Source organism: Choloepus didactylus, chromosome 6 (genome assembly GCF_015220235.1).
Source record: "Choloepus didactylus isolate mChoDid1 chromosome 6, mChoDid1.pri, whole genome shotgun sequence".
Lineage (NCBI taxonomy): Eukaryota > Metazoa > Chordata > Mammalia > Pilosa > Megalonychidae > Choloepus > Choloepus didactylus.
Window position 1 is genome coordinate 8312020 of NC_051312.1, and position 26561 is coordinate 8338580.

General features: G+C 45.8%; 3 protein-coding genes across 11 annotated transcripts in view; 1 reads left to right on the forward strand and 2 right to left on the reverse strand.

Moving 5' to 3' along the window:
- Positions 1-1972, forward strand: part of PC (pyruvate carboxylase) — a 112757-nt gene extending 110785 nt beyond the window's left edge. For all 7 annotated transcript variants that reach the window (XM_037838062.1, XM_037838065.1, XM_037838064.1 and 4 more), the window contains 5 exons: positions 107-351; positions 437-616; positions 695-943; positions 1144-1284; positions 1363-1972. In XM_037838062.1, coding sequence (XP_037693990.1) covers positions 107-351; positions 437-616; positions 695-943; positions 1144-1284; positions 1363-1611 — 1064 coding nt within the window. In that variant the 3' untranslated portion in view covers positions 1612-1972. The remainder of the gene's footprint in view (positions 1-106; positions 352-436; positions 617-694; positions 944-1143; positions 1285-1362) is intronic.
- Positions 1973-4163: 2191 nt separating this feature from the next.
- On the reverse strand, positions 4164-6974 carry RCE1 (Ras converting CAAX endopeptidase 1). 3 transcript variants are annotated; one of them, XM_037839298.1, is made up of 8 exons: positions 6761-6974; positions 6547-6649; positions 6378-6461; positions 6028-6106; positions 5305-5472; positions 5112-5183; positions 4845-4937; positions 4164-4538 (listed from the first exon to the last, which is right to left on the reverse strand). In XM_037839298.1, the coding sequence occupies exons 1-8, from the start codon at positions 6943-6945 to the stop codon at positions 4303-4305; spliced, it is 1020 nt and encodes a 339-aa protein (XP_037695226.1). In that variant the 5' UTR covers positions 6946-6974; the 3' UTR covers positions 4164-4302. The 3 variants fall into 3 exon arrangements, with proteins under 3 accessions (XP_037695226.1, XP_037695228.1, XP_037695227.1); XM_037839299.1 differs by having other exon boundaries at positions 4303-4538; positions 4845-4907; positions 6761-6945; XM_037839300.1 differs by lacking the exon at positions 6378-6461.
- A 156-nt stretch (positions 6975-7130) lies between these two features.
- Positions 7131-26561, reverse strand: part of C6H11orf80 (chromosome 6 C11orf80 homolog) — a 104831-nt gene continuing 85400 nt past the window's right edge. Inside the window, exons 12-16 of the mRNA XM_037839301.1 lie at positions 24188-24298; positions 22336-22434; positions 10934-11009; positions 7365-7588; positions 7131-7285 (exon numbers count right to left, since the gene is read on the reverse strand). Of these exons, the coding sequence (XP_037695229.1) occupies positions 7220-7285; positions 7365-7588; positions 10934-11009; positions 22336-22434; positions 24188-24298 (576 nt within the window). The 3' untranslated portion in view covers positions 7131-7219. The remainder of the gene's footprint in view (positions 7286-7364; positions 7589-10933; positions 11010-22335; positions 22435-24187; positions 24299-26561) is intronic.

Consider the following 26561-nt stretch of genomic DNA (forward strand, 5'->3'; position numbering starts at 1 on the left):
TCCTCCTCAAGTCTGAGATGCAACTCGAGCTGGCCCGGGGGTCCTGGGAGGAAGACCTGGCTCAGGCCCGTTCCTGAGCCCCCCCCCCACTCTGGCCTCTCTTCAGGGGTGGCCCTGGAGCGCGTGTTTGACTACAATGAGTACTGGGAGGGGGCCCGGGGCCTGTACGCGGCCTTCGACTGCACAGCCACCATGAAGTCCGGCAACTCAGACGTGTACGAGAACGAGATCCCGGGGGGCCAGTACACCAACCTGCACTTCCAGGCCCACAGCATGGGGCTCGGCTCCAAGTTCAAGGAGGTGAAGAAGGCCTACGTGGAGGCGAACCAGATGCTGGGCGACCTCATCAAGGTGAGCCGGGCCCCTGCTCTCGCCTGACATGCCTTCCGCACGCCCTGCCTCTGGCACCCTAACACCCCAGGGCCCTTCTCCTCAGGTGACGCCCTCCTCCAAGATCGTGGGAGACCTGGCCCAGTTCATGGTGCAGAACGGGCTGAGCCGGGCGGAGGCCGAGGCCCAGGCAGAGGAGCTGTCCTTCCCCCGCTCCGTGGTGGAGTTCCTGCAGGGCTACATCGGCGTCCCCCACGGGGGCTTCCCCGAGCCTCTGCGCTCTAAGGTAGGGCGGGCCCAGCACGCTGTGAGGGTGGGTGTTGGGAGCAGCAATCAGGCATGACCCCTCTGCTTTGCTCCCCAGGTGCTGAAGGACCTGCCGAGGCTGGAGGGGCGGCCTGGAGCCTCCCTGCCACCCCTGGACCTGCAGGTGCTGGAGAAGGAGCTGGTCGAGCGGCACGGGGAGGAGATGACCCCTGAGGACGTGCTCTCAGCAGCCATCTATCCCGACGTCTTTACCCACTTCAAGGACTTCACTGCCACCTTTGGCCCCCTGGATAGTCTCAATACCCGCCTCTTCTTACAGGGACCCAAAATTGCAGAAGAGTTTGAGGTCAGTGGCTCTGGCACTTAGCACAGCCCACCCGCACACCTGCTCCAGGGCCCCAGACTTTGCCTTGGTTGCCACTCAGCCTCACAGGCTTGGGGGCAGCAAGGACCCTTGAGGGACCAGTGAGCTAGGCCTGCACAAGAGAGTGCTGAGCTCCCCCAGCCCCTCCGCACCCACTGCCCTGAGCCCCACCCTCCCTGCAGGTGGAGCTGGAGCGGGGCAAGACGCTGCACATCAAAGCCCTGGCCATAAGTGACCTGAACCGGGCTGGCCAGAGGCAGGTCTTCTTCGAGCTCAACGGGCAGCTGCGATCCATCCTGGTCAAGGACACACAGGCCATGAAGGTATGGCTCCCCCGGCGGCTGGGCTGTGGCGCCAGGCAGGGTGGCCTAGCATTTCACGCCCATTTTGCCTGCCTGCAGGAGATGCATTTCCACCCCAAGGCCCTGAAGGACGTGAAGGGCCAGATTGGGGCACCCATGCCCGGGAAGGTGATAGACATCAAGGTGGCGGCAGGAGACAGGGTGACCAAGGGCCAGCCCCTGTGTGTGCTCAGCGCCATGAAGATGGAGACTGTGGTGACGTCACCCATGGAGGGTACCGTCCAGAAGGTGCACGTGACCACCGACATGACCCTGGAGGGCGACGACCTCATCCTGGAGATGGAGTGATCTGGCCCATTTGGCCACGTGGCCGTCCTCACCCTGAACCTTCAGCAGAAGCTGTGCTGCCAGGGCAGGCCCAGGCCAGCAAGTGCCCCAGGGCAGGCAGGGCCTGGCCCCAGCTGCTCGGGGCAGAGGGACACGGCCTCCCGCGGCCTTTTTCCTCCTCGGCCATGTGTCCTTTCCCCACTGGCAGACAGTCCCTTACAGATTCATCTCTAGCCAATAAGGGCCCTCTCACTAGAGGCGACAGTGGTGAGACAAGTGGGCCTAGACCTGGGGTGCAGGTTTGGGGGCCCTATTCCCTGCGGGGGAGACCTAAGCCCACATCCTGGAAAAACCTGCTCAATAAAACTGGCTCCCCCCCCCCCCCCACTCTCACGCTTGGTCCTGCCGGGCCCACTCCTTCCCCAGCGCTGCCCGTGGGAGGCGGGGGCAGGGCCGCTCCTTGCCCAGCCCCCATGCTGGGGTTTATTTTCTTCCTTGGAGTATGACGATGACCATAGTGGCCTTCATTTCAGCCACTACTGAGTGCCTACTGTATACACCCTCAAACAAGACCAACTAGTTCTTACTGAGAGCTGGGGGTGGGGTGGGTAGTGTTCTAAGCACTCAACATGGATTACCTTGGATTCCTCACCACCCTCATCCATTTTATGGACACAGAAAGCAAGTCAGAGGAAGGTGAAATAACTTGTCCAGGACTCCACTGCTAACAGGAGGCAAGGTAGAACCGTGCTTAGGCTGTAGGACCCCCTTGCTCCCAGCCACACTGCTTTACTCTCTGAAACCTTAGGCCAACACCCCAAATCCTGCCTGCAGTTGCAAAACCAGTTAGCTCAGCAGTGGATGCAACCTGGTACCACCTTCTGGGAGGTGGGGAGACCGCAGATATGGTGACCGCAGGTGTGGTGAGAAAGCAAACATTCTTGTGAACACTTGGCTGTGAGAACAGTGGTGGGGGTTAGGAGGAGCACTGGAGCCCCAGGTTCTAAACTGCTTTCACTGCAGTAGCCGTAAAAGGTCCACATTCTGTGGCCTGACTCCCTCTGCCCTGTCTTCACTGACTCCTGCTGAGGAGCAGGGGACACAGAAGACAGGCCAGGCCCTTGGCCAGTGAGATGCGAAAATGCCGAGGCGGCCAGGACAGTTCCTGAGGACTGGGGGGTGGATGGGGGGGGGGGGTTGCTGACTCCACCAGGAAGGAGGAGCAGAGCCCAGATTTGCTGACCCCCCCCCCCCCCACACACACACACAAGCAGGAGGTACACCCTCAGCACCCTGTGAACCCTTTGGTCTCTGCCCAGCTCATGACTATCAGTCCCTCATCTCTGGGGTGAGCAAAGATCCCAAGTGTACTCCCCACACAAGGTCCTGTACTCTCACCTCCTCCACCTCCCCGACAGCTGCTACACAGGTGGGGGAGAGGAAAGCTCTCCAGTAGTTGTGCTTACCCAGTGCCCTTTTAAATAGTTTAGTCACAATCAACCTGGGGGGGAGGGGAAAGCCACACCTCCATTTCTTTTCCTTCAAGCACCAGCCTAGGGGAGGGGAAGTGGGACAACCCCCTTGAGTCTGGAATGGGACCTAAAATAATATTCCTATAAGCATTAAAAAACACAAAGTGGTGGCCAGGGAATGAGAATTGTACAAACGAGAGGAGCAGGTGGAACAGCAGGAGGTCCCAAGAACCCAGAATCACCGGACTGCCAGGCAGGGCTCCTCCTGCTCTTGGGGCTGCAGCCTCTGGGTTCATCCAGGCCAGGCAGGTGGCAGAGGTCCAAGTGCAATCAGTACAGCCCTCCACTCCTCAGCGACTTTTAGCAGGTTCCTCTCCTGTGTTTGGACCAATTTCCTCTGCGTAAAATGAGCCTGGTGGGCTTTATGGAGGTCCTGGGGAGGCTCACAGCTGACCATCCTCCAAGGACACAAGTTGGAAGCTCCATCACGTGCTGACCTGGCACCGCACAGACCCCAAAGGAACTGGGCCCAAACCTGGCACCAACACAGTCTCAGGCTCACCTGTGCTAGGACTCGGGTCATGGCTCAGGAAGAAGGAAGCTCCAGATCCCAGGCAGTCTGGGGCCCCAGCCTATCCTTTACTCCCGGGAATTGTGCCTGTCGGGCTAATGTGCCCAGAGAGCTGCGTGCAAGGGACTGGGACAGGTGGTGGGCCCACTGCAAAAGCCACCTGGAGTCCTCATCCAAAACCGGCTGATTCCCAAGGGTCCAAGGCCATGTTACCCAAGTTAAATCTCTTTAATATCCCAATACAAAGTCCTGATGCAAAAAGACAATGAGAAAACCCTGGGAAACTGGAGAGGGAAGGGGGTTCACAAATAATACCCCCAAGCAGCTTTTCGGTGGCAGAGGGGAGCAGATGAGGACAGAGGACCCAGAGAAGGAAGCAGTTCCAAGTGAGGAGGGGAGTCCTCGGCTCCTGGGATCTGCCCCAGTCCCCCACTCCCAGCTGCTCCTCAACCCCCTTTCAAGGGGAGCTGCACCCTGTGGACGTCTGCTTCTTTCTCTTGGTCCCTGGGATTCAACTAGCTCTGGCTTCATCCCCTATAAAAATTCCTGAGATCTTGGGGACCCCAGCACGCCCCTCCCTTACAGTACCCCTTGTTGGGGAGGGGTTGGGGCACCCATGAGAGTCCATAGGAGTGTGCACAGCCACGGGTGCGTGTACAGGAGCGTGGGTCAGGAGCACAGGGGAGCCTCTGAGTCCCCTGCGCGTTCCAGAAGCACACAGAGGGGAAGGCTGCCGTAGAGCTTGGGGTCCGTGAGGGGCTGGAGCAGCAGCAGGAAGAGTCCCACACCCAGGGCATAGCTGGCCAGCAGGGGCCACCTCTGAGGGTGCTCCAGGGCTGCACAGACAGCAGGGAAGCCCATGTAATTGCAGAAGGAGTGGCAGAGGACAGGCCCGATCAGGTGTCCTGGGGGAAGGGAGACAGCAGCAGATCATGGAGCAGGCCCCCACCTCCCTGGGCCTTTCCGGGGCTGATGGCCCTCGTCCCCTCAAACGGATCTCCCACCCACCCACCATACCCACCCATCCACACACACACCCCCTGGCTTCTGCCTCCTTCCACCTTTTAGGCCTCACCAGGCCCAGGGCCTGGCCTCGGCCTGTCCCAAGGACCTCGATAAAATGACCACATTGGTGATCGCTCCTCAAACAAATACAGTGTTCCCATTCTCCCGCCCACCCCTGTGGAACACGTGAGAGACGGAGAACCAACCTGTGCGGATGAAGAGAAAAGCAGTGTAGGCACCGAAGACAGCTGTGTAGGAGAACTGGAACGCTGGAGATGGGAGGCCACGAGTGACCACACCTGTACACCCATTAGCCAGAGACCATCCCCTTTCCCATGGGGGCAGTGACTGCTTGCCCCAGCAACCCCTCCAATCCTAGAGCCCCATTTCCCATTCTTCCTCCAGAGTGGCACCAGGGAGACCCTTGCACACCCCGATCCAGGACTGCCCCAGGCAAGCTCCCCAGAACTCACCTGCAGACAAGAAGATGCTCCCCACACTGCTCTGGCGGAACCGCAGCTGCTCAATAATGTGATGAAAATGGGCTGGGAGCAAAGCAAGAAGCACATCACATCCCTGTCACCCTACAGGCCTCCCTCACCCCAAACCCCATCCTCGGCTCTTGTGCTGGGAACATCTCCCCAGGACCACGTTAGACAAACTCACCAACTCCAAAGAAGAGTGGGCAGGTGAACACGGCCGGGCCCAGGCCCATGCATGGCGCTAACATGGGCAGCATGCAGGCCCGGAACACCAGCTCCTCTGTCAGTGGCGCAATCACTTGGTTCCGCAGCCAACGCATGTCTGTGAGGCAGCGGGCCCAGGAGCGGGGGGCTGAGGAGGGGATGCAGAACAACCATAGAGTGACTGACCAATGAACACTGAGATCCCCGAGGACCCAAGAGCCCCTCTCCCACAACCTTCCTGGGCCAAACTCAACTTAGGTATCACTACTCCTGAGAACAGGTGAGGGTTGAGCTTTGTTGATCAGACCCAGCAAAAAACAACACCTCAAGTGGACTGAAAGGAAAGGTATTAGTAGCTGAGGCAGGATATCCTGACAGTAAACTCTGGAAACATCAAAATCCACCCAAAACCAACTCTGCTTTGGGGAAAACAAAGGTTAAGGGAAGGAGGAACAGTGCTCTCGGGTTCACACTGAGTGCTGCTGGAGACCCTAGCAAAGCCTCCTCAGACGTCAGGAACCAAATCTCAGAGGCCACCCAACTCCACACTTCCATTTTAATGATGAGGAAACACCCAGAAGGACGACATCTCATGTCACATGTCCAGGTCACACTGAGTCCTAGTGACTGCCTCCCACTGGTTCCCTTTTCCCACCATCCTCGACTGCCTGTACCTACTTCTTCCTTGGCTTTGAAGACTCACCCAGGACAACCTTCAGCCCATCTGCCAGGTCACAGGGGCAATCCATGGAGAGCTGCATCAGTGGGCCCAGGAAAAGGATCTGGGGACAGAAAAACAGAAGAGATCAAAATAAAAACTTTCACCATAATCCACTGCTCTAAGACGGGCCTCAAGAGACATCTCAGTCAGAATTCCCCACACATGCACACCCGACAGCCTAGGGGCCATCTCACAATTCCTGTCTCACATCAGCTCAAAGATGGACAGTATCAGGACCAGGAAAGAGAGAGAGAGAAAAAAAAAAAGCCATTAAAGGGAAATCATGCTGGTAATAATGAACGGAGGAGGGAAGACAGAGCAGGAACACTCACCATGGTCAGCAGCAGGGGCAGCAGTGCTGCTGGGAAAATGCCCTCCAACCTGAAGCCCATCAGGGTGAGCAGGGATGTGCCTGGCTGAGCCACAGGAAAGGGGGCATCAGTCTTGCCCCCTCCCGCAAAGATCCCTGCGATCTCTCCCCGTGCCCCGCCTCCTTCGCACCTGGATGCCTGTGAGCTCCCTCCAGAGCAGAACGCAGAGGGGCGAGAGACTGGACACCACCAAGACACTGGTGAAACGCCGCTTGATAACGGCGGGGTGGTCCCTACGGAGGGGGCAGTAAGTTCAGGGGCCCACAGCCGCCTCCAGCCGGCGCGGTCCCGCCCTCGAGCCGCCCAAGCTCCGCCCGCAGCCCCGCCTGGCGTAGCCCCCGCACCTGGGCAGCTCGCTCTTCCACACGTAGAGGCTGCCCACGTAGGAGCAGGCGAGGCTGAGGCAGGAGAACACGGACACCCAGCAGCACAGCCCGGGGCCCGGGCCGCCGAGCGCCGCCGACTCGGGCTGCCGCTCCGGCCGCGGCACCGACAGCAGGAGCAGCCCGTCGCCGCCCAGCGCCGCCATCGCGCCCGGACCCGCGGACCCCGGCGCGGCGCGGCTCGGCGCGCACCAGTGACGCGTCCCGCCGTCGCTCTGCCCGCGCCTCCCGGAAGCGCGGGTGACGTCAGGCGGGGCGCGGGCTCCGGGTCCCGCCCCGCCCCGGCCCGCCCCGGCCCGCCCCGGAGACTGAAACAGACGCGGCACACGCGGAGCAGGTTTATTGAACAACAGACAACATGCGGTCGCTCGCAGCCCCGGGCTGGCCGCGGACTCGCGGGGAGAGGGCCCGGCTCAGGGCTCAGGACCCGGGGCTGGGGCTCAGCCACTCGGCCAGATTGGAGACCTCCTGCAGCCACAGCGCGTCCTGCGGGAAGAAGCGGGGAGCCGGGTGAGGACTCGCGGCCGGGTGCCCGCCCCGCCCTGCGCAGCCCTTGCTGGGTTACCTCCAGGCCGCGTCCCGGGCTCTCCCTGCTCGGCGCCGGGGCCCTCCCGTGCTCTGCGCGGGGCTCTTCGCTAGGGGCCAGGGAGGCCGCGCTGGGCTCCGGGCCGCGCGGGGCGGCCTCTGACTGGCTCGTGGCCCTGGCAGAAGGGAAGGCCCGCATCTCCTCCACGTCCTGCCGGTGGCTGCCCCTCTTGAGCCTCTTGCTTTCTGCTTGCCCGCTGGTCTCTAGGTGAAAAGAAGCCCATTTCTTTTTACCCCCACTGGGGCAGGGGGGGAAACCTGGGAGAAAGCGCTCCGAGGAGCTGGGGCACGGCTTTCTTGGCCCTCCCTCCTCAAAACCCTTTCACCAGGTCCTGCGCAGGTCAAAACCCGTCAGCTCCGGAGTTGCACGATCAGGCTGAGGCTGCAGAACAGTTTCAGGGCCTCCCTATCCCTGGATTTGGGCCTGGGACGGGACGTCTGGGCTGTACCAGGCCCACACCTTGGGCTCACCCCCACTCCATCTCTTCCTGCACACAGATTCATTCCGGAATCTGGACTGTCACACCCTGGTTGCCAAACCAGAAAACTGGCCTCATCTTTCCCTTTGTTGCTCCCGCTGCATTGGGCAGTAATTCACTTGTATAAATTTAAACTCAGTTTGGATCAATAGCTTCTTCCTGAGCAGGTCCTGGGAATGTATATCAATGAGCTGTTCCCTGGGAGAAACTCACAGATGCTAAGAGGAATGCAGACGTTTGTACAAGGCCCAGGAGTAGAACAGAGAAAGAAGCCATTAACCATTTTCAGAGATGAAGAAAGGTTTCCCTGAGGAAATGCCTGAGCTGGGTTTTGAATGATGAAAAATAAGCCAGACAGAAAAGGGAGAAGAAGGGAATTCCAGGACGAAAAGATGCAAATACCCAAGGCATTAAATAGCATCTATTTAAGATGAGTCTGAAACTCTTATCTGTAGGAAGCAGCCAGTGATGAGTTTTAAGCAGGGGAGATAATTCTTGGTTTTGTATACTCTGTCAAAGGATGGTTGAGAGTCAAACCAGAGGCAGGAAGACCTGAGCAAGAGCCCTAAAAGTGAAGGCTGTAGGAACAGAGGCACCACCAGGAGTCCAAAGTATCCATGAGGCCAAACTGACAGGCCCAGTGGTCAACTGTATGTGGGATGTGAACATGAGGGGCATCTCGAGTGAACCCCAGATTTCAGACGTGGAAAACTGGGTAGATAGTGTGCTGTTAATCATGAAACTAAAGAATCTTGGTGGGGGTGGCAGTGAGGGCATCAGGAGACAGGCAACTGAAGTACCAACAGGACTTCCACATGGAGCTGCCTCATTAGAGCAGAAAAATCTCCATCTGGACCTTGGGAGAGGTCTGGGCTGGACACACCAATTTGGAAGTCTTGAGCCCAGGGACAGTGGTCAGCACCTGCAGTGGAAGAGAGCAGCCAGGGAACGAATACAGTATGAACACTGCTTAAAGGATGGCCAAAAAAAGGTCAGACAAGGGAGAATCAGCTGTGTTACAGGAGCCAAAGCAAGAAAACTTCTTACACAGTGTCAGATTGTGCAAATAGCTCAGATAAGATAAAGACAAGTGGAAACCAAAGAGCCTTCCCTAATGGGAGACCTTGCAGTAAAGAGGCCACAGGAAAAGCCAAGTGTACTAGGAAGATAGAGTTCAGTTTTCTTTTTGAGAACCTTGGCCGAGATGGGATGGAGAGAGATGGGGGTAAGTGTAAGAAGTTTCAAGGTCACAGGGAAATTTCTTTTTGAAGAGATGAGATTGATCTGCTGAGGGAAAAACTCAGTAGAGGGGTTGAAGGTGCAGAAGTGGTAACTGATGTAAGTGGGTCCCAGAGAGGGCACGGGTCCCCCGCTGCTAGATAATAAGGTTCTCTAGGACCTGGCAGTGGGAGGAGTATGAGTAAGGTGAGTATTGAAAAAAGGGAGATTGTTAAACGTGAAGTGGGAAGCTAAGTCAGGAGGCAGAGGCTGGGAAGATTTTTTAAAAGAATGGAGTAGCCACTGAGGAGAAGGGATATGGAAGACAATGGAAAGGACCGACAAGTTGAAGACAATCAGTGAATAGATCACAGATGTGTAGTGGCATCGACACATTGTTTGGTGATGTTCTTCAGCAGAGCAGTTCACGTGGGGTGTAGGACTGATTCTGATAAGATTTTCAGATCTGCAGGGCAGAGCAGCTCAAGCAGTCTTCCAAGGAGGATTCCACCAGATTATAACCTAGATTTTTAAGGCACATGCCGTAAGTGGAGAGCACATGGGCTATGGAGGCAGCAAGCTGACATTCAGAACTGCTAAGTGCTCTCTCCAACTATGTGACCTGAGACAAGTTCCCCTTCTTTGAGGGGGGACTGATGCCACCCATACCAAGGGAGGCTGAGGAGTAAACAAGATTGGTCTGTGGAAGAGCCCAGCATCCAACCAAGAACACAGAAGGTGCTTAATTAAATGTTATTTTTCTTCCTTCTAAGGGAAGGTGCTTCTTGATGGTACAGATATATGTCCAGTTTTTTAAATCCCCAAATCTAAATTTATAGAAATAGATTCTTTGCTTTATACAAGCCTTCTCTGCAGGATTCTTTTCAGTAGCAACAGCCCTTACAACATTTAAAATGTAGTTCAATTGGCAGGATGCTTCAGGAACACTTCTTAGGCCTAAGCATAGGCAGCATAGGGCATTTTGTAGTTGTGATCCTGAAAAGAAGGATTTTATAAACAAAGCACAGATGCTGAAGTCACAGTCCCTAAATTCCCAACCCAGGCATGTTTTGGCCAAAGGACTCAGTATCCGTAGGAGGGCCTCCCCACTTATCTGCCCCTCCCAGGGGTGGATGAGAGTGGCTGCATGGATGTGAATTCTGGCTCTGCCATTTATCAGGTGTGACCTTGAGCAAGTTTAATATTTCTGGGCCCCAGTTTCCTCATCTGTAAACTAAGAATAATAGTAGTAACCAAACCTCATAGGAATGTTGTGCAAGTTAAGAGCACTAATACATTTAAAAAGCTCAGAATAGTGCCTGGCCCCAGACAGGTTCTCTGTAGGGGAGAGCTGCTGCTGTGACCACACATTTAAGCTTGGGCACCAGGGGCTGAGGTGGTTCAGCCACACACACCCTCCTGCCACTGCTGGCCCTGGAGGCCGCTGAAGTGGACGTGTTGGGAGAGGTATGTGTGAGAAGCGACGTCAGTCTAACCACTCTCACATCACACACTGACACTTCCCATGACATGTATCAGGGGTAAGGTGGTGTCTGTACCCAGCAGCACCTCCCAGAACTCCAAAAAGAGCAGCAGCTGAATTGGGGGGAAGCAGCAGTATCAACAGTAGTAAAGCAACCGACTGGATTTAGGGGCCTGAATCTGTCTCCCACCCCCCTCACTGTAGCTGTCTAGTCGTATCATACCAGATGGGTATTTTGGGACCCAACCAAATGCCAGAAGGACATTACTGTGATAGCAGATGCAGTGGGACATTTTGAAAGCTGGAAGTCATGGTTTTTACTCTTCTCCAGCTTCAGTCCAGGGCTCACCTAAAAAGCTAAAACCTTACCTGGAAGGAGCTCCGAGCTGCAGTTCTCATTTGTATCTTCAGTGCTCTGGGCATCATCATTTTTCTCTGGGGGCAGCTGCTTTAAAAATGAGATATCCTAAGTGAGTTTTGCAGAAGCATGGAGGAGCCCTAGTCAGGACAGGAGTGTGGCTGGGTGGCTTCACTGACCTCACAGGGCTGTCCTCCCTCACCTGGAATGCCCTCTTACTTCCTCTTGGCTTGTGGAAACCCCTGCCACTGCTCCCAGTCTTCCAGGCTTCCTTCCTCTGTGGACCCTGTGCAGTTAATGCAGAGCTGGTCCCAACAAATCCTTCCCTCCTCTGGACTCAGGTCACTCCCCTCCTGTCCACTCCACTCTGCAAGCTCTGAAGTATGTACTGCATGCCTGTTTGTCATGATTTGTAAGTACGTATGTCCATTTGCTACATCTTACATTCCTTAAAAGGCAAGGTCCACCATGCCTGTATCTCTTTGAAGTTAGCAGAGGGCCTTACACAGAGTAAGCACCAATGAAAGACTGACAAGGGCAAACCCGGGAAACAGGTCACGTTTTGTAGTCCTCAGAAACCTTTCAAAGCCCTGTCAGAGTTGTTAGTTCAATCTGCACAGAAAAACGGGTACTTACTAAGATCAGAACCCAACACTCCTAGCTCCTTGTTTTTCTTTCGAGAATACATATGTATAAAAATAGATATCCTCTTCATCAAAAGTAAAGACTTTTGCGCTTCAAAGAACACTAACAAGAAAATGAAAAGACAACCCACAGAATGGGAGAAAAACTTTGGAAATCATATATCTGATAAAGGACTTGTAGTCAGAATATATAAAGAACTCTTACAGTTCAACAATGAAAAGACAAATAACCTAATTAAGAAATGGACAAATGATTTGACTGGACATTTCTCCAAAGAAAATGTACAAATGGCCAATTAGCACATGGAAAGATGCTCATTAGCCATCAAATGAAATGCAAATCAAAACCACCTCATACACACAAGGATAGCTATAATAATAGTAAAAAGAGACAATAATAAGTGTTGGTGAGGATGTAGAGAAATACAAACCCTCATTCATTGCTAGTGGGAATGTAAAATGGTTCAGACAGTTTGGAAAACAGTTTGGAAGTTCCTTAAAAAGTTAAAAATAATTATATGACTTAACCATGCCACTCCTAGGTATCTACCCAAGAGAATTAAAAACAGATGTCCATGCAAAAACTTGCACACAAATAGTCATAGAATTATCACTCACAATAGCCAACAGCAGAAACAACCCAAGTGTTCATCAACTGATACAAGTGTGATGTATCCATACAATGGATACTCGTCAGCTATAAAAAGGGTGAAATATTGATTCATGCTACAACATGGATGAACCTTGAAAAAATGCTAAGTGAAAGAAGCCAGACACAAAAGGCCACATATTGTATGATTCCACTTACATGAAGTGTCCAGCATAGGTAAATTCACAGAGACAGAAAGTAGGGACTGAGGGGAAGTGGAAATGGGAAGTGACTGTAATGGCTTCAGGGTTTCTTTTTGGGTCAATGAAAATGTTTTGGAATTAGACAGTGGTGATGGTTGCACAACACAGTGAATATACTACACTAAATTGTACACTTTAAAAGGTGAGTTTTATCTCAATAAAATAGATCTTCTATCATTTATTGCTTATTAAAACAAGTTTCAATTTTTAAGTGATTACATTCCAAGGAACACAGAACGGGCAAGTTTTGCCCCAAAGTTGTGAAGAAAAAACAGCATTAAGAAAATTTCTGAAATTTTTTTATTTGAGAAAAAACTTACTCTTTTCCTTCACTCTAAACTGGAAAACTCATGTAATAGGTCTTTCTCCTGTCTGGAAATTGGTCTTATCTTAAAAATGCCCACCCTCGGTTATAAGGTTCTAACCCCATGGGAGTGTTGCACAGTCTTCCCTCAACATGAGGTCCCCGGATGAGAGAGCCCTGTCCTTGGGATATACCTCCTTAGATTTAACCCTCTGGGGGACATTTAATTCTAGCCTACTCTCCTGGAAAACAGTGCCTTTCCTTAGAAAACTGCCTCCCTGTATCGCTCCTTCCTTAGAAAACTGCCTCCCTGTTATCGCTCCCTCTCATTCTGGGCTTAAGTTCTCCGTCCCTACCCATGCCTGGGACACTAAGCCCTGGAGTCCCATCTTGCCTACTACTTCCTGGCCCACTTTCCTTCCATTCCGACACCCAGGTTTAAAATTTGCACTACTGACATGACCTTTCCCTGAATATATTCTGTAATACCCTAAATACATATTCCTTCATTTCTTCCATTTCACCCTGAATTACCTAACAGTTATATATGGTTTGAGTCTGTATTATTCATCTGCTATCCTATATTTCCTGTTTAGAGATAGAAATTTAGTGACTGGCTCAGAGGTAGGAGAGGATGACCTGTCATCCTTGATCTTGTAGTTTTTAGCTGAAGCCACTGGATGCCACTCTTGTGCCACTAAGTCTGTCCCCAATAACTGGCCACCAGTGCAGGGAAATGGTCACAATCTATAGTGGAGAAACGGGTTCCGACCACCTGATCACTCGTCTTCCCTGGGCTTGTGACCAAGTCCTACATGGTGGCAATGTTCCTAGACCTGGATGTGTGACTCTGGGCAAATTATGAAGGTTCCTCTTATGTAAAAATGGGAAAACTATGACCTAGGTCATAGGATCTTTGTGGAAACTGAAGTGGAAAGTTTGACACAGATTAGGGATTCAATAAATGTTCCTTCCTTCCAAGACGTGTGACTACAGGTTAAGACCTTGAATTCATCTAGCCACCTGCCAAATTAATTGGGTTATGAATGGCCCCAAGGCTAGGAGCCATCACTATAGCAACAGAACAGGGCACAAGAGGTCAGATCATTTCTATCAGCCGTCTCACTGGGGTTATCAGAGATGCTGAAGTAAAAGGACTCCTATAGGCTGAAACCCTCCTAGAATCTGAGGAGTCTCTCTCTTTCTCTCTCATATATCCTGGGTCCAATGAAAATAGCATACACCTTATCCTGAACTTGTCCCTAGGAAGTTGAAGATATGAGTGGTTTTAGTTTTTATTAACTCAGGTCATGGGCAGCAGCTCTCCAAGTTTGGAGGGAAACCAGCAAGAATTTTTTCAGTGAACCAGCTGAAAGGAGCAGCAGATGGATTGTAAGATGCTTCCTAGAAGGTACATATAGCCATGAAAACAAAGATGGTGAAGGAAGCGTGTTCCAGGGGTTTCACTGCTGCCCCATGCCCTTCTAGCCACAAAGAAGAGAAGGATGGACAAATCCATGAGATGCCATGATCTTTGAGTACCTGGGCATCTGAACTTCCCTATCCAATCAGGCAGGGGGGAGGGGGGTGGGCGTGGGGAGTGAAGATGCAGAGAAGGTGCCTATTAGTCTCTCAGGGACAGTGTCCCTAATCTTTTTTGTTTTAATTGTGGTAAAATATACATAATATAAAAATAATTTTAACCATTTTAAATGGACTTTTTTTTTACATTAAGTACACTGACAATATTGTGTAATTTCTACTTCTGTTTCCACCATCCTAAACCAAAACCCATACTCATTTAACAATAACTCCCCTCCCTCCCTATCCCTGGTATCCACTATTCTGCTGTCTCTATGAATTTGCTTATTCTAAATATTTCATATAATATAAATCATACAATATTTGTCCTTTTGTGTCTGGCTTATTTCACTTAACATGCTGTCTTCAAGATTCATCCATGGTGTAGCATGTACCAGCACTTCACTTCTTTTTTTGGCTGAATAATATTTCATATCACATTTTTTCCCCATTTATCTGTTGAGGGACAATTGGGTTACTTCCGCCTCTTGGTTATTGTGAATAATGCTGCTGTGATCATTGGTGTACAAATCTGTTCTGAGTCCCTGCTTTCAATTCTTTTGGGTGTATACTTATGAGTGGACCTAATCTCTTTTAAGTCAGAACTTTGTTGAGGCATAATTGACATACAAGAAACTGCACATATATAAAAATATAATTTGATAAGTTTTGACATATACATATATACTTGTGAAACCATCACCACATTAAGATAATGAATGTATCCATCATCTTCAAGTTTCCTCCTGCTCTTTGTAATCTCTCCTTCCCACCGCAAGCAGCTACCGATCCACTATCTACAACTATAAACTAGTTTGAATTTTAGAGATATAAAGAGTACATCCTTTTTTCTAGCATTTTTTTCACTTAGCATAATTATCTGCAAATTCATCCATGTTGCTGCATCTATCAATATTTCATTCTTTTTATTAATGTTGAGCAGCATCCCATTGCACAGATTAACCACAGTTTATCCCTCTACCTGTTGACATTGAGTTGTTTCCCGTGTGGGGCTATTATAAATAAAGCTGTTATGAATATTCATGTACAAGTCTTAGTATGGACATAGGCTTTCATTTCTCTTGGATAAATACCTAGGCTTGGAATGGTTGAGTCATGTGATAGGCACATATTTAAATTTTTAAGAAACTGCCAAACTGTTTTTCAAAGTTTCTGTATCATTTTTCATTCCCACTTACAGGGTGTGAGAGTTCCAGTTCTTCCACATCCCTGTCAACACTTGGTATGGTCAGTCATTTTAATTTTAGCCATAGTAGTGGGTGTGAAGTGGTAACTCACTGTGGTTTTGATTTGCATTTACCTAATGACTAATGATGTTGAATGTCTTTTCACAAACTTATTTGCCATCTGTATATCTTTTTTGTGAAGTGTGTATTCAAGTCATTTGCCCATTTTTAATCGGGTTGGTTATTATCCTATTATTGAGTTTCAAGAGTTCTTTGTATATTCAGGATTATGTAATCAGATGTGTGATTTGCAAATATTTTCCCCAAGCCTAGGGCTTGTATTTTCATTCTCTTAAGACTGTCTTTAAAGACCTGAAGTTTCTTAATTTTTATGAAGCCCAGTTTTCAAATTTTTCTTGCATGGATTGTGCTTTTGGTATTGTATCTAAAAATCTTTGCCTGGCTCTAAGATCAAAAGGGCTTTTTTTTTCCTGTTTTATTCTAGAAGTTTTTAGTTTTAGGTTTTACATTTAGGTCTATGATCCATTTTGAGTTAATTTTTGTATATGGTAGGAGGTACAGGTTGAAGTTCATTTTTTTGGTAAATGGATATCCAATTATTGCAGACCCATTTTTGAAAGATTATCCTTTCTCCACTAAACTGCCCTTGCCCCTTTGTAGAAAATCAATTGACTATTTATGTGTGGGTCTGTTTTTGAACTCTATTTTGTTCCACTGATCTTTCTTAATGCCAATACCACACAATCTTGATTACTGTAGCTTTAGACTATGTCCTCAAGCCAGGTTATATAAGTGCTCCAACTTTCTTCTTTTTCAAAGGTGTTTTGGTCTTTTAGAGTCTTTACGTTTTCATATGAATGTTAGAATCAGCTTCTCAAGAAATGTCTATAAAAAAAGCCTGCTGAACATGGGACACAACTCCCAGGTATGAACCTGGACCTGGAATCACGGGATTGAGAAAATCTTCTTGACCAAAAGGGGAAGTGAAATGAAACAAAATAAAGTTTCAGTGGCTGAGAGATTTCAAATGGAGTCGAGAGGTCACTCTGGAGGGCATTCTTATCTGCTGTATAGTTATCCGTCTTTAGTTTTTAGTGTATTGGGATAGCTAGAAGGAAATACCTGAAATTGTCGAACTGCAACTCAGTAGCCTTGATTCTTGAAGGCAATTGCATAACTATGTAGCTTACATGGTGTGACTATGTGATTATGAAAACCTGGTGGCTCAAACTCCCTTTATCCAGTATATGGACAGATGAGTAGAAAATATGGGACAAAAACTAAATGAAAAATAGGGGAGATGGAATGTTTTAGGTGTTCTTTTTTTTTTTTTTTTAATTCAGTTTTATTGAAATATATTCACAAACCATACAGTCATCCATGGTATACAATCAACTGTTCACAGTATGATCATATAGTTATGTGTTCATCACCACAATCTATTTCTGAACATTTTCCTTACATCAGAAAGAATCAGAATAAGAATAAAAAATAAAAGTGAAAAGAGAATACCCAAACCATCCCCCCATCCCACCCTATTTGTCATTTAGTTTTTACTCCCATTTTTCTACTGATTTTTTTTCAATTTTTTAACTTTGTTTATCAAAAAATTAAAAACAAACAGGCAAACAACAACCAAAAAAACCCCACAACATTTCAAACAAAGCAATGGATTAAGGAAAACAAATAACCTAAAATAACTACTTTGCTTCCAATATGTTCCTACCATACCCCAAGAAAATTAATAAACCATGTTTTAGGTGTTCTTTTTTACTTTTATTTTTATTTCTTTTGGAATAAGGAAAATGTTAAAAAATTGACTGTGGTGATGAATGCACAACTATAGGATGGTACTGTGAATAACTGGTTGTATGCTGTGGATGATTATAGAGTATGTGAATATATATCAATAAAACTGTATTAAAAATTTTTTTAAAAAGAGTACATCACACACACAGAGAAAAAAAAAAAGCCTGCTGAGATTTTGACTGGAATTGCTTTAAATCTAGAGATTAATTTAGGGAGAATTAACATGTTACTATTACAGGGTCTTCCAATCCATGAATAGGATGTATCTCTCCAGTTCTTTAGTTCTTCTCTCAGCAACATTCTGTAGGTCCTACTTTTGTCAGATTTATCCCTAAGTGTTGTATATATTTTGAAGCTACTGTAAGATTTTTTTCCCCCAATTTCCAATAGTTTGTTACTAGAATACAACAATATGATTTGTTTTTGTATATTGAACTTATATCCTGCAAGTCTGGTGAATTAGCATGAGTTCTAGTGGCTTTTTTTGTTAATCCTATAGGATTTTCTGCATAGATGATCAGGTCATCAGTGAATAAAGAGAATTTTATTTCTTCCTTTCCCATCTAGATGCCTTTCATTTTGTGTGTGTGTGTGTTTATGTGTGTGTGTGTGTGTGTGTGTGTCTTATTGCACTGTTATAACCTCTAGTACAATACTAAAAAGAAGTAGTGGGAAGGTGAAATCACTGCCCTCCCCCCTACATGGGATCTGACACCCAGGGGAGTAAGTCTCCCTGGCAACTTGGAATATGACTCCCGGGGAGGAATCTAGACCCAGCATCGTGGGATGGAGAACATCTTCTTGACCAAAAGGGGGATGTGAAAGGAAAGGAAATAAGCTTCAGTGGCAGAGAGATTCCAAAAGGAGTCAAGAGGTCACTCTGGTGGGCACTCTTAACACACAATATAGACAACCCTTTTTAGGTTCTAATGAATTGGGATAGCTAGCAGTAAATACCTGAAACTATCAAACTACAACCCAGAACCCATGAATCTTGAAGACGATTGTATAAAAATGTAGCTTATGAGGGGTGACAATGTGATTGGGAAAGCCATATGGACCACACTGCCCTTTGTCCAATGTATAGATGGATGAGTAGAAAAATGGGGGCAAAAAAAAAAAAAAGCACCCAGTGTTCTTTTTTACTTTAATTCTTCTTTTCCCTTTAATTTTTATTCTTATTATTTGCGTGTGTGGTAATGAAAATGTTCAAAAATTAATTTTGGTGATGAACGCACGATTATATAATGGTACTGTGAACAACTGAAAGTATGCTTTGTTTGACTGCATGGTATGTGAATATATCTCAATAGAAATGAATTTAAAAAAAAGGAAGTAGCGTGAGCAGACAAACTTGCCTTGATCTTAATCTTAGGAGGAAGTATTTAGTCTTTCACTATTTATATGATTCTAGCTATAGTTTTTTGATAGATACCCTTTATCAGTTTGAGGAAGTTCTCTTCTGTTCCTATTTTGCTAAGAGTTTTTATTAAGAATGGATGTTGGATTTTGCCAAATGCTTTTTATGTATTTATTGAGAAGATATATGCTTTTTCTTTTTCAATCTGTTAATATGATGAATTACATTAATTTCTTAATGTTAAACCAACCCTGCATTTCTGACTTAAACCTGATTTCATCATGGCATATTATCCATTTATTTACATACCATTCAATTTGACTTTAAATTTTGTTAAAAATTTTTGCATCTGTGTTCATAAAGGACATAGGTCTACAGTTTTCTTGAAATGTCTTCCTGCAGTTTGGGTATCAAAGTAATGCTGTACTCATAGAATGTATTGGATGCTTTCCTTCTTCATTTTTTTTGAAGAGTTTGTATAAAATTTGTAATAATTCTTCCTTAAATATTTGGTAACACTCACCAGTGAAGCCATCTGGACCTGCAGTTTTGTTTTTGTTAAGGTTTTTTTTTCTTTTTTGTTTTTTCACCACTGTTGTTTGTTTGTTTTGAGATATAATTCACATAGCCTAAAATCCGCCATTTAAAATTGCACAATTCAGTGGTTTTTAGTATATTCCATATATTGTGCAACCATCCTCACCATCTAATCCCAGAACATTTCCATCACCCCCAAAGAAACCTCATACCCATTAGCAGTCACTCCCCATTCCCGTCCTTCAAGCCTATGACAACCACTAATCTACCTTCTGTCTCTATGGATTTGCCTATTCTGGACATTTCATAAAGATGGAATCATGTAATATGTGGCCTTTTGAGTCTGGCTTTACCACTGGGTTTAACCAATTCAATTATGATGTGCCTTGAGGTGGTTTTCTTCGTGTTTCTTGGGCTTAGTGGACATTCTTGGGTCTGCTGGTTTATAAATTTTATCAAATTTGGAAACTTTTCAGTCAGATATTTTTTTCTGTCCACCCCCTCTCTTTCCCTTCTCCTTCAGGCTTTCCAATCATTCATGTACTAAGCTATCTGAGATTGTCCCATATTTCACCAATACTTTTTCTTTTACTGTTTTTTATCTTTGTGTTTCATTTTGTGTAGTTTCTATTGTCATGTCTTTTTCCTTAAATGTCTAATCTGCCATTAATCCCATCTAGTGTAATATTCACCTCAAACATTACGACTTTCATCTCTAAAAGTTTGTTTGGGGTCTTTCTTATGTCTTCCACATCTCTACTTAATAGGTCCAATCTTTCCCCTAGCTTCTTGAACATATGGAGAACAGTTATAATAACTGTTTTAATGTCTTTGTCTACCAATTCTATCTGCTGTGTTGGTTCTGGATCAGTTTTGATTGAACTATTTATTTATTGATTGATTTTTATCCTCATTATGGATTGTATTTCCTTGCTTCTTAGCATGTGTATTAATTTTTTTTATTAGAAAAGTTGCAGCTATTCAGAAAAATCATGTAAATACCTGTTAATTTTTTATTGGATGCCAATCATTGTGAATTTTACCTTGGTGGTACTGGGTATTTTTGTATTCCTGTATTGTTGAACTTTGTTCTGTGATGCTATTGAGTTACTTGGGAACAGCTTCTTGTGGGTCTTGCTTCTGCTTTTAAACTTTTTAGGTAGCACCAGAGGAATGTTTACTACAGATTTAATTTTTCCCTACTCCTTAGGCAGTACCCATCTTATTACTCTACCTGATGCTCTGCAAATTATGAGGTTTTCCTCTCTGGTTGACAGCAACAGGCATTATTCCTGCCCCAGTTTAACTCTGCATATTGTTCCCTAGAATCCTTTTCGATGATTCTTTCCCCGGATAACTTCCTCACATGAATAAGCTGATCAGTACTCCACTCAATACTGGAGGGGGAATTGCTACAGATCTCCAGAATTCTCTCTCTGGGCAGCTCCCTCCTCTCTGGTACTCTTCCCTGAAAACTTAAGCTGCCTTTGCATCCCTGGATTCCCAGCTCGGTCTCCTCAACTCAGGGAGACCACCAGGCTCTGCCAGGTTCCCTCTCCCTGTTCAGTCTCTCAGGGATGACTGTCCTTTTCACTGCCTGATATCTAGTGTCTTGAGAGGCATTGTTTCATATCTGGATTTTTAGTTCTTTTAAGCAGGAGGGTAAATGTATTCCTTTTTGTTCCATCTTGGGTGAAAGTTATTGTATAATACTTTCACCCTTCATCTCTCTTATTTACTCATTCCATACTTTAATTTCAGAAAAGAAATTCCTATTGGTTGGAGACAAGAGAGCCAGAAAAGTAGACTTCAGTTGGACCACTACCAGCTACACCAGGAATCTGGGGAATCACTGAATTTCCTAGTTACGATTTCTCCTCATCCATCAGAGGAGCCTATCACAAAGCCGGCTGAAGCCATTTGATCTCCTTAAGGGTAGAGACCTTAACTGATACAACTCTAGATCTCTAGAATACAAAAAGACAAATAGATAAAGATGTGTTTTTGATTAGGTAAAATTAAACAGAATTCTTCATATCATCACCATTATAGTAGTAGCTATGTGTTTAGTACTTTACATACATTACTTATTCAAACCTCACAACAATCTTTTTTTTTTCTGTTTAAGACTGATAACATGGAAAAAACATTTATATGTTAAGTACAAAAAGGGACTACAGAAGAATAACATCTATGTGAACACACCAAAAACCTATGCACAGAAATATCTAGAGGAACATTTAATACCAAAAGATGAACAGTGGTGGCATTTGGGTGGCAAACTGATTCTTTTTAAAATTCCCAAATTTTCCTTAATAAACATTAATTATGATTGCAATGGGGAAAAGTTAAAAAAAAAAAAAATACCCCACTGGCTGGTCGCTGTCACTTACAAATAGGGGACTCTGGCCTGGACTCAAGCAGGTGCATGAGGCCCCTTCCCTCTGAGGAGAGCTGACTGCCCCTGGCTCCTGCTGAGACCATCCACCCTGGCCCCAGCCCTCAGCCTCTCTGACCCATAGTCTCCTTTCTCCCTTTATTCTGCCTTATCCCCACCACATCTCTGGTTGCTTCTGACCCCATCTTTTCCCTTTCCTTCCCAACTAAGGAGCCAGTTCTGCTGCCACAAGGCCCACAATAGGCACCATGCAGTGGCATGTTTTTGGACATGGTCCCTCAGCTTTGAACATACAGGTAATCTCAAATACAAAACCTTTTCCTGCACTGCTGGGCGAGTGCTTAGTGACTGTGTGACTTGCAGATGTTAATTAAGCAGCCTTCCTTGTTAACCCAGTCACAACAATCTTTTTAGTTAAGTATCATTCCTATTTTGCTAATAAAGAAACTGAGACTTAGAGAAGTTAAATAACTTCCACAATAATGCCATATAACTAACTCAGTGGCAGAAATGGAATTCAAGCCATGTCTAATCATGCTCTTAACTACCTTGCAATACTATGTTCCATAAAGTTTTTCTCTGAACCACAGGCTTCCTTGTTTAAAGGCTCAACTTAGATTGTACAATCTAAGGCACTCACACCAACCCACTCTGCATTTAGGATTCTCCTGCATCAATAAGGAAGATTTTCACCAAAGTCGTGATTATTACTTCACTTACCTGCTTTACTTTACATGAACAGTGGTGAAGAAATCGGTGCTGGATGATCTCGTGAAATACTCTATGCAGTTTAATCCCAAACTCTTGTGTGTCAGATGCCTAAAATGGGCCAGAGATAGACTGTGCTGAGTATCAGTACTGGAAACCAAGGGGGAAGTACCCGCAGGACATTTACATGAGGAGAGGATGAGGCAAATAGGAAGGCAAACTCCCACCATTCCTCCTGCTGTCTGAGGTGTTGCCCTAGTCCGATGCAGGCAGAAGGGAGGAAAGAAGGCCTGGGATACTTGGTATGAGATAGATAGCTGTGGCTCCTAGATGTCTTCCCATTTTTGTCATCTAACCAAGATCCTTCAAACAAAGGCTTTGTTTTCCTGCCTCTGCAGGAGATAAATATCCCAGAAATCCATCTGTTCATGAAGGGGTTATGTAAACTGCTCCCCTGTAAAACAGGTTCCAAAAGAGCAGAGGTTCAACTGAACAACTGAGGCTAGTGTGAGAACTTTTCCCCAGATAAGCTTTTTAGGGGGGAAAGGAGCAAAATAATACAGTTTGCACCCACAGGGGATCGGAAACAACTTTCTACTTTTTAGTGCAGGACTGTAGGATATTAGAGTTAAAGGGGATCAGAACAATCACCTAACACAATACAATAATATGCTAATTTTATAGATGAGAAAATTGAATTTCAAAAGGAGAAGTGACCAACCCAAGATCTCACAGCCAGTTAGTACTAATGCAGACATTAGGACTTCCAACATAGTTTTCTTCTTGTCACCCTGCCTAGTCACATGACCCAGGAAGTGGAAGCCATATAAAATGCACAAGCTTATAAAGGTATTCATATTGTTTGACCCAGTAACTCCACTCATGGAAATTTATTTTAGGAAAAAATTCAAATAAGCAAAGTATCACATAAAGGTATTAAGTGAGGCACCATTTATAATGGCCTAAAGAATGTGAACAACTTAAATGTCCATTAGGGAATGGGTTTATTAGATTAGATTAAACCAACATATTGGGTAACCAATACAAAATTCTAAGACTATAGAAACAAGGAAAAATGTCAAATTATATATGAAAATTGAAAAGTCTGATTATAGATGACTATGTTACAGATCACTATATGATATATATGATAGATAAAATGCAGAAAGTAGAAATTACAATGATAAAGTTTATTAATTACTATTGTAAATTTTTTTTGTTATACTACCTTTTCAAAGAAAAAAGTACAAAAAAATGAAGCAACAGACATAGAATCAAGGGGATTCTATAATTGCCACTGATAATGGCAACTGGTCAGCACAAGGAAAGAAACCAACATTTACCGAGAACCTACTGCATACCATGCACTTTCATATTTAGTCCCCACCCTCACAATAACCTTGTAAGGTACTATTATTTTTCCAATTTATAGATGAAGCTCAGAAAGGTTAAGTTCAGGCCTAAGTTCACATATTAAGTAAATGAGCCAGGATTTGAACCCCGGCCTCTGATTCCAAAACCCTTTACACCATTCCACATTGCCAAATGAATGTATGGCTTATGGCTGCTCGGTTATTTCCGAAGTATTGAACATTTTTTATAAGGACTTGAGAATCACTGATCTAATCCTCTGTCTACTCTCAACTAGCTGTGTGACCTAAAGAAAGTAGAAATCTTAAATAACTTGTTTTCCCTATTCAGTCAATTGATATTTCTTAAAACACTTACCAGAGGTCTGGTACTATGTAGGATTACAGTAGAAGCAAATGAAATAATGTTTCTGAAAGCACTATATATATTACTAAGGGCACTAGATTGTCATTAAAACTCTGGCACTTTCAGGCATCTCCAATCTACTACTAACTTGAAGGGCCTGAAGACACATTTTTCGGAAGCTGCTGCTGGTGCTTCCAGTCACAATACTCATGATGGAATTCACAGCCACTGCGAGTGAGTCCTGCAGTTTCTGATGAGCCTAGGGAACATGAAAAAAAGTAAGGGGGAAGACTGTGGTTTGTAGTACAACAATTCCAGGCTGCTGGTTCAGAGAATCCCAAAGGCGCCAAGGATTTCAGTCAGAGCAGGATTTCAACAATACTTCCCATTCCATCAACAATACTTACTGAGATTATGAAATATACTAGTACATGTATGTAATGAAAAAAATCAAAGAAATATTCTCTCCTTTCATATAGATGGCTTGTTGATATAGACACATCCAGAAAAGACAGGCAAAAAAGACAATGGGCAATAAAAACAGATAAACTTACTATTTAAAAACAAAAAGCTTCAAGTTTCGTTCTTTTAAAGACTGGTTGTTTTTCCCCTGAAAGGGGGACCATACGAAGTAAGAAATGTATTACCCAAAGTACACAAGATGGATGTGATGGTTAGGTTCATGTGTCAACTTGGCCAGGTGATGGTACCCAGGTATCTGATCAAGTAAGCACTGGCTTAACAATTACTGCAAGGACATTTGTGGCTGGTTAATAAACCAAAAGGCTGGTTTATTAAATGATCAGTCAAATGGCTGCAGCTATGATTGATTACATGTCTTCCACAATGAGAGAATGCAATCAGCTGGATTTAATCCAATCAGTTGAAGACTTTTAAGCGAGACAGAGAGAGGAACTTTGCTGCTGCTTTGGCTAACCAGCGAAGCATTTCCTGAGGAGTCATCAAAGTTGCCAGTTCATTTCCTGAGGAGTTCATCAAACATCTTCATTGGAGTTGCCAGTTTGCTGCCTGCCCTACGGAATTTGGACTCATGCATACCCACAACTGCGTGATACACTTTTATAAAATCTTATAGATGTCTCTTGTTGATTCCGTTTCCCTAGAGAACCTTAACTAATACAACTTGGTACTAGGAGTGGAGTGGTTCTTGAGAAACAGAATCTTAAAATGGGTTTTTACAATTGATTTTCTACTCTGATTAGATTTAAAGGCACTAATGACTCCATTTCCAATAATCAGATGGCACTGACAGTCCATGGCGTGAGCTGGCAATGAAGATACGCAAAATATCACCGTTTGATTCTCCTAATCATACTCTTGTATGAAGCAAGTCTCTGGGTGACAGTGTTTTTGACAACTTAAGAGAGTTTTGCAGAGTTAAGAGGTATAATGATGTTGGCTGGTTGTTCTTAGATATGCTGGATAAACTTACAGAGAAAGGGACGAGCTAAAGGCTTCAAATTTAAAACTTAAGTGCCATATATGACATATGTAAAGGTTTCTATGTGTGCCTTGAAAGAAAATCTTATTTCCTGTGGCCACAGACTTGAGATTTCTGAAAACCAGACCCACTCTCATTGTGCGAGTAGCAGATTTACAATGTAAACTAAAATCTCAACCTTGCCGGGTGTCTACTGTTAAAGAAAAGGCATTGATTGGAAAAGAATGGGATCCTGAAACTTGGGAGGGGACATACAGATTGATAATAATGGCAGTGAGGACACTGGAACCCTGGATTCTGCTGAATCTTTGTTAGATATACCAGTAGTGGTCTGTCCTGAGGAAACAGCCCCCCCCCCCACCATCTCCAGGCTGCCCTGTGGCGAGAGCTACCCAACCTCCAGCTTGCTTTGAGGAAACAACTTCAAAACCTCCAGTCTGCCCTGAGGAGCCTGCCATCCAACCTCCACCTAAAGAGATTAACCCTTCAGTGCCTGCTAAACCTATAATCACCTCCCCTGAGGAAGCAGCCCTCACTCCTCTAGAGGTCTGGAAAGAGTAATGCCGTTTCACCAGATGAATGTCCTGAGGTAAATGGCTTGAGGGGTACTTCTAATTCTTTTCGTGACCTACCCCCACCACTAGTCTTTGCTTTAAGACCTATAACTAGAGTAAACTCCCAACAGGCCCCAAAGGGTGAGGTACAAAATGTGACCCATGAGGAAGTATGCTATACTCCCAAAGAACTGTATGAGTTTTCCAACTTACACAGACAGATATCAGGGGATATGTGTGGGAATAGATATTAAGGGTGTGGGATAATGGTAGAAGGAATATAAGGTTGGATCAGGCTGAATTTACTGATATGGGCCCACTAAGCAGAGATTCTGCATTCAGTGTTGTAGCTTGAGGGATTAGAAGTTTGCTTGGGTGGTCGGCTGAAACATGGATCAAAAGGTGACCAGCATTATCTGAGGTTGAAATGCCAAAACTGTCCTGGTATAATGTAGAGGAGGGGATTCAAAGGCTTAGAGAAATTGGAATGTTAGAGTGGATTTATC

Coding starts and splice junctions, on each gene's coding strand:
- RCE1 (XM_037839298.1), bottom strand. CDS start 6,945: ATGGCGGCGCTGGGCGGCGACGGGCTGCTCCTGCTGTCGGTGCCGCGG. Junction 6,107..6,377: donor TGCCCCTGCTGCTGACCATG/GTGAGTGTTCCT, acceptor TTCTGTCCCCAG/ATCCTTTTCCTGGGCCCACT. Junction 5,473..6,027: donor TGGGCTGAAGGTTGTCCTGG/GTGAGTCTTCAA, acceptor TCCCCTCCTCAG/CCCCCCGCTCCTGGGCCCGC.